The sequence below is a fragment of the Chrysochloris asiatica genome, unplaced genomic scaffold (genome assembly GCF_000296735.1).
Source record: "Chrysochloris asiatica unplaced genomic scaffold, ChrAsi1.0 scaffold00026, whole genome shotgun sequence".
Classification (NCBI taxonomy): Eukaryota; Metazoa; Chordata; class Mammalia; order Afrosoricida; family Chrysochloridae; genus Chrysochloris; species Chrysochloris asiatica.
In genome coordinates, this window is record NW_006408544.1 from 8,104,529 (window position 1) to 8,111,416 (window position 6,888).

At 42.8% G+C, this 6,888-nt stretch overlaps 1 protein-coding gene across 1 annotated transcript in view; it reads right to left on the reverse strand.

Annotated features, from left to right (window-relative positions):
• Positions 1-4,826, reverse strand: part of ATPAF1 (ATP synthase mitochondrial F1 complex assembly factor 1) — a 48,124-nt gene extending 43,298 nt beyond the window's left edge. The window contains exons 1-2 of the mRNA XM_006839851.1: positions 4,507-4,826; positions 993-1,101 (exon numbers count right to left, since the gene is read on the reverse strand). Coding sequence (XP_006839914.1) covers positions 993-1,101; positions 4,507-4,826 — 429 coding nt within the window. The remainder of the gene's footprint in view (positions 1-992; positions 1,102-4,506) is intronic.
• Positions 4,827-6,888: the final 2,062 nt, after the last annotated feature.

The following is a 6,888-nucleotide window of genomic DNA, read 5'->3' on the forward strand; positions in this document are numbered from 1 at the left end:
CATAATTTAAATTAAATCTTTATTTATTCAGCATGTCATTATCATGAAGTTGAATTTCTGTTTACAAAAAGGGTCAAAAAGCTTTCCTATATAGTACTGAAAGTTTAATACAGCAATATTTCCAAGAGCCATTGATCTGTAACCTTGATTATGCACAATGAATCTTTAGTATAGGAAATTATTTATTCACAGAGAGTTGTAAATGATGTGTGTCACAGAAGGTTGAAATTGTTCACCCATCTTGTGATGATTAACCCACTGACTACTGATTTTGTTCTAATCAACTAAGTTATTAAAAAAGTAAGTTTTCTGAAAAGTAGAATACCCACGGCAATAAATAAATAAACATATCTAAGTTGCCTTTAAAACAGAATCCTAGTTTTCCATTATTAGTGACCTTATTTCTAGCTCTCAGCAGCCCACACCTGGATTACTGCACATAGTCCCTGGTTCCAGCTTCTCCCATTCCTCCACCTGCCTTTGTAAATAAGTCTTACTGGAAGATAGTCATATCCAATCATTTATTTATTGTCCATGGTTGCTTTTGTACTACAACAATAGAGATAAGTGGTTGCAACAGAGACCAAATAGCCCACAGAGTCTAAAATATTTACTATCTGGCTCTTTACAAAAAAAAAAATTGCCAACCCCTATTCTACATTCAAATCCCATCCATCCTTCCTAGTCTAGGACAGGTTCCACCTCCCCTGGGAAATCTAATCCCCATAGCCCACTGCATGTGTAGTGGTCTGCTAGACAGCACTCCAGGGGAGCAGAACTATGTCTTTTATCCCTTTACATCTCCACCATGACCAGAGCACCTTGCCCAGAAAGAGGAGAATACACATTTGTGGATGGAGACTGAACCCAGTAGAAAGATATTCAGTACATCCAGCTGGTCTATCAATGAGCCCACTCCCAGAGTGGGCTCATTGATAGGGTGGTTTATATAATGATGAGTCAACCATATAAACACAAGGGCCAGGTCTTACCTTTTGTTCCATACATTTGATAAAGTCACCTTGCCTGGAGTGTCCTACTGGCTGCTTCTGAAACTCACTGCGCTTCTCCAGGCGAGACTCAAAAGCAGCAGGGTCAGATCTGATCAAAGGTAAACCAGAGGTTAAACCATCAGGGCTGGTTCTGATTTTGAAATAAAAAGGCATCATATTCTATCTCCATAGAGAGTAGAAGAGATATTCAGAGCTGAAGGACTTACTTTCAGTTACCTAGAACAGAGCAGAAGCCTCAAAACAGGACAGGACAAAAAAGGTAAGAAAAAAAAACAACTAGTTATTAAACTACAATCAATTCTCAAGGGTCCTGTGTAGCATGTTCTCCTGCAGATTATTCCCTAGAGTGACAAAGAGCTTGGTCCCTCCTCAGATGTACATAGGCTCCTTAGGATGCGAAAGGGTACTGTGAGTCATGTGGCGTGTTACTTCTTACAGCATCCCTTCTAGGTATCAAAGTTTTACTTCAGCACTTCCAGCTTTTTCAGCTTTCAGTATGGGTCATGACTCAATGTAAAGAAGAAGAAGAAAAAAATCCTCACAAATGCACCAATAAACATCATGATAAACAGAAGATACACATTGATTTGTAATCCATATTGAAAGCTTCATTCATGGGCACTTTTTATTAGGAAAAATTCTGAACCAAAATTTCTCTCTGTGACTTTCACTGTCAGGAACAGGAGAAAATGCCTCATTCCTTCTATATGAATACTTGAAAATTGCTATTGTGACTTCTTAGGTTTTTCTTCTCTAGGTTAATTCTCACCTTTTTCTCAGTCCTTCCTCATATGATGTCATTAGGTGTCGTCAAGTCAGCCCTGACTCATAACAACCCTATGTAGAACAGAATGTAACACTGTCCAGTCCTGTGCCATCCTCATGATTGGTATGTTTGAGCTCATTATTGCAGCCACTCTGTCAATCCATCTAATTGAGGGTCTTCCCTTTTCACTGATCCTCTACCAAGCATGCTGTCCTTTTCTAGGGACTGGTTCCTCCTGACATGTCCAAAGTACATGTGGCAAAGTCGCATCATACTCACTTCTAAGGGGCATTCTTCCAAGGCAGATTTGTTTTGTTTTTTTTATGGCAGTTCATGGTATTGTCATTATTCTTTGCCAACACCATAATTCAAATGTTTTCACATGCATATGAGATGACTGAAAATCATGGCTTGGGTCAGGCATACCTTATTCCTCAAAGTGAGATCTTTGCTCTTTACCACTTGTATAATGAACTACTGGACCTAGACATGGTCGTGACAATTTCAATCTTTTCTCTGTTTATCATGATGTTGTTTATTGGTCAACTGTGAGGATTCTTTTTATTTTTTGTAATAAACAATTTTTTTCTTCTTGCTTTATTATTTTTTAAAACTTTAGTGACTTGAGTAAAGGTTTACAGACAGTATCATCAGTTTTATATTAAACAATGAAACATTGTTTCATCTCAATGATTACAATCCCTTCCATGCAACAACCGTTATCCCACTTGTTTCCTATTTCCATTCCACCCACCTTCCCATCTCTTCTCAACTTTGTCCTTAGTAAATGTTGCCCTTTTGATTTTGAATGATTGACCATTCCATGGTGAATATACCTTACTAGTGTTGTTGTTCCCCCTATAAACCTATCTACTGCTTGGCTGAAAATTATGTCATGAGGTTAAGTTCTTTTCCTGACCTGAAGGATGGTCGAGGTCTAATAGTCTCAGCTGTGAGGATTTTTGTTTCCTTTACATTGAGCTGTAATCCATACTGAAGGCTGTATTCTTCAATCTAAGTGCCTCAATTCTTCTCTGCTTTCAGCAAGCAAAGTTATCATTTGTACATCACAGGTTGTTAAAGAAACTTCTTCCGATTCTGATGCCAGTTCTTCATACAGTAATATTTCTTGGATTATTTGTTCAGCATACAGAAATACGGTGAAAGGATACAACCCTGCTGCACACCTTTCCTAATCTCAAATCACGCAGTATCCCGACTGCCTCTTGGTCTATGTACATTTCACATAAGCACAATTAAGTGTTCTGGAATTCCCATTCTTCCCAATGTTACTCATAATTTGTTATTATCTACATAGTGAAATGCCTTTGCAAAATCAATAAAACACAAGTAACCTTTTATTTTTATTTTTTTTGTAGTCTCTGCTTTCAGCTAATATCCATCTGAAGTCAGCAATTGATATCCCTTGTTACACGTCCTCTTCTGAATCTAGCTTGAAGTTTTGGCAGTACCCTTTTGATGTACTGCTGCAACTGTTTTTGATTTACCTTCAGCAAGATTATACTTGCGTAATGTTAATGATATTGTCAGGTCATTTCTATATTCTATAGGATCACCTCTCTTTGGAAGGGACATAAATATGGATCTCTTCCAATTGGCTGGCCAGGTAGCTATCACCCAAATTTCTTGGCATAGACTAGTGAGTGCTTCTAGTGCTGCATCAGTTTGTTAAAACATTTCAATTTGTATTCCATCAATTCTCAGAACTTGTTTATCACTAATGCCATCAGTGCAGCTTGGTCTTCTACCTCCGGAAATAGTTAAATGTTGATTAATTATTTTCTATCCTACCAAATCCTCTCCTTAGCCGCTTTCAATTTCACCTTTGATTTCCTTCAGCTCTTTCCACTTGACTTCTTGAGATCCTCCCAGGGCACTCTCACACCACCTCATCCCTCCACTTTCCACCTCTTCCCTCTAAAATCTGAGTAGTAGTGATTGTTGTTATTGTTGTTAAGTGTTGTTGAGTTGGTTCTGACTCATAACTTCACTATCTGGGGTTTCTAAGGAGCGGCTGGTGGGTTTCAACCTTAGACAGGGTCACTATGAGTTTGAGCCTACTCTATGGCTACCCCTCAGATTTTAGAGGGAAGAACAGGAAAGTAGAGAGGGCTGAAGTAGCTGTTAGAGTGCCCTGGGGTAGTGGTAGGAACCCTGGATTCACAGTCAGACCACCCAAGTTCTGCACTTCAACCAACTGTGTGTGTGATCTTGCAAAGCCTTACTCAACCTCAGTTTCCTCATCTGAAGGAGTTCAGTTGATGATCCAATAGTCTTTGACCTTCTACTACCATTCCCTGCAGTCAGGGCCCTCAGCGAGGAGTCTAGGGATCCTAGTTCTGGGCCAGGTCACAGCTAGCTCAATGCAACCTTGAGCAAGCCAAGCTCTAACCTTAGGAGGCTCTATTTTCCCATTTCTATAATGGAGACAGGTCTTTTGGAGCTGCCTGCCTCTTTGGGCTGCCATAAGTGTCCATTTCAGCGTTTTGAGAACTAAAGTGCAATGACAGAAAATGCAGATTCCCAGTTCTGTCAATAACTAGCTGTGTGATGGTAAGCAAGACTTAGCCTCTCTGAACCTCATATACATCATCATAAGAGTGGGGACATTAACAATGCCCACCTCACAGGACTATGTAAGGGCTGAAAGCACAGAACAGACGCAGTTCCCCTACCCAACCCCCACAAACTGGCCCAGGCCCGCACCTGCGCAGTCGCTGAATCTTGTCCCGATAGCGGTCGTAGAAGGGGTTGGCTTCGAGCTCTGCCGCTACCCCGTTGCCGTCGGCGCCCCCCGCAGGCCCGCCCGAGCCCCGGCGCACCGAGAACACGCGCAACTGAACGGGTGAAACAAGCCCCAGGCCCAAGGCGCGGCTGCGCACGGTGCACAGACCCCGATAGAGGCCGGCCACCTGCAGGACAGCTGGACCCGCACCCCCCGCCGCCGCCGTCAAAGCCGCCATGACGGCCCCCTCCTCTTCCTCCAGCGCGCCGGCTTCAGCCCGCGGTCCGCGCGCTCGCTCCATCGGCCTCCGGGTCCGCTGCGCCCGCGCTGCAGAACCGAGGTTCCGCGCACCTAACGTTCCGCGCGGGGAATGGTGAGGTGGGCTACGTAGCGGAGGAGGGGGCCCGTCGCTACGGCTTCCGCCTTGTGCTCGCGGCACCCGGTGTGTCCCACGACCCGTCTCCACCCCGGGAGCCTGCCTGAATTCACTCCTTCCGCTGGGGACCAGCAGCCTCTGCGCGCCAACGCTCCTCTTGAAAGCCTCCGAGCTTGTTTCGTTTAAATTGTCTTGGCTGTCACTGTAGTAGCCGCCCATCAACACAAGGTCGTTTTATCAACTATTATCACAGTAGCAATTTCTCTTTACTGAACATTTCTATGCGCAAGACATGATCTGCTTCGTTATCTTGTGAGACGGGTATTATCCTTAACAGAGAAAAAAACTCAATCGGAGAATTAAGTGGGTAGTCCAAGTTCTTGCCAAACGCTTAACTCTTTTAGGATGCGAGTACTTTCCTAAACATTGTCTCTCTCAGTTCCCTGACATCCACCTTGAGTTTTAGCCAAACTGAACTCTCCTCTTCTAAACGTTAACTGCCAGTGAGTGGACTCATCATGACTCCACGAACAACAACAGGATGGGACCATTGTGATCCATAAGTTTTTCATTTGCTAATTTTCTAAAGTAGACTGCCAGGTCCTTCTTGCTAATTTTTCTAGTTTGGAAACTCTATTGAAATGTGTTCAGCACCATAGCAACATGGAAGCTTCTACTGTCAGACAGGTGATGACTGCATTGGCTGGAAATTGAATCTGGGTCTTCCACATGGGTCTTTGGACTCCTGGTGTGGTGCAGTACTGGTCTGCGAACCAGTTCTGAACTGGTGCTGTTCAAACCCACCAGTTGCCCCTCGGAAACCCTATACAGGGTGGCTATGAGTCAGAATCAACTCGACAGCACTTACCAACATTGTTGTTAAGTGCCATCAAGTCATTCTGACTCATAGTTATCCAGTATAGGATTTCTGAGGTAGAGTGACTGGTGGGCTCAATCCGTGTACCTTGTGGTTTGCAGTCTAGTGCTTATCATATGGAGTCACCGCACTCCCTCAATGTCTCACATGGAAGGCTAGAATTCTACAACTGAACTACCACTGCTCTTCTCCTCTCTAAGACACTAGGATTTGTCTCCGAGTAGCCTTTATTCCGACTGCTGATCCCTGGAATGCTTCTCTTCCTGTCAACCCAAATGCCACCAGTTTTCTTCACCCTATAAATCAGGTGTGCATCAAAAGAAGATGGAAGGAACAAACAGTCACTGTACCAAAAAGAAATGGTCAGTCTTCAACCGTTTGAAGAGGTAGCATATGATCGAGAGCCAATGATAAATGTTAAAGGGAGAAGTCCAAGGTGCATTAATGGTATTGGCAAAGAACAAGGCTCTAGGAATTGATGGAATACAAACTGGAATCTTTCAACAAACTGATGCAGCATTGAAGGCACTCACTCATCTATGCCAAGAAATTTGGAAGACAGGTACATGGCCAACTGACGAAGAAATCCATATTTGAGCACATTCCACACATTCCATAGAGAGGTGAACCAGTGGAATGCAGAAATCATCTGACAATATCATCAATATCACGTGAAAGTAAAATTTTGATGTAGTTTAAAAATGGCTGCAACAGTATCCTGACAGGGAACTGCCAGAGGTTCAAGCCGAATTCAGATGAAAACACTGATTGAGATATATCATTGCTGACATCAGATGGGTCTTGGCTAAAGCAGAGACTATCAGAAAGATATCTGCCTATGCCTTATTGACTACACAAAGGCTTATGACTGTGTGGATCATGAGAAGCTATGGACAGTGTTGTGGAGAATGAGTATTCCAGAATACTTAATTGTACTCATGAGGAACCTGTACATAGAGGAAGAGGCAGTCATTCTACCAGAACAAGAGGATACTGAATGGTTTAAAATCAGGAAAGATATGAACCAGGGTTGTATTCTTTCACCATACTTAATTCAGTCTGTATGCTGAGTAAATAATCTGAGAAACTGGATTATATGAAGAAGAACCT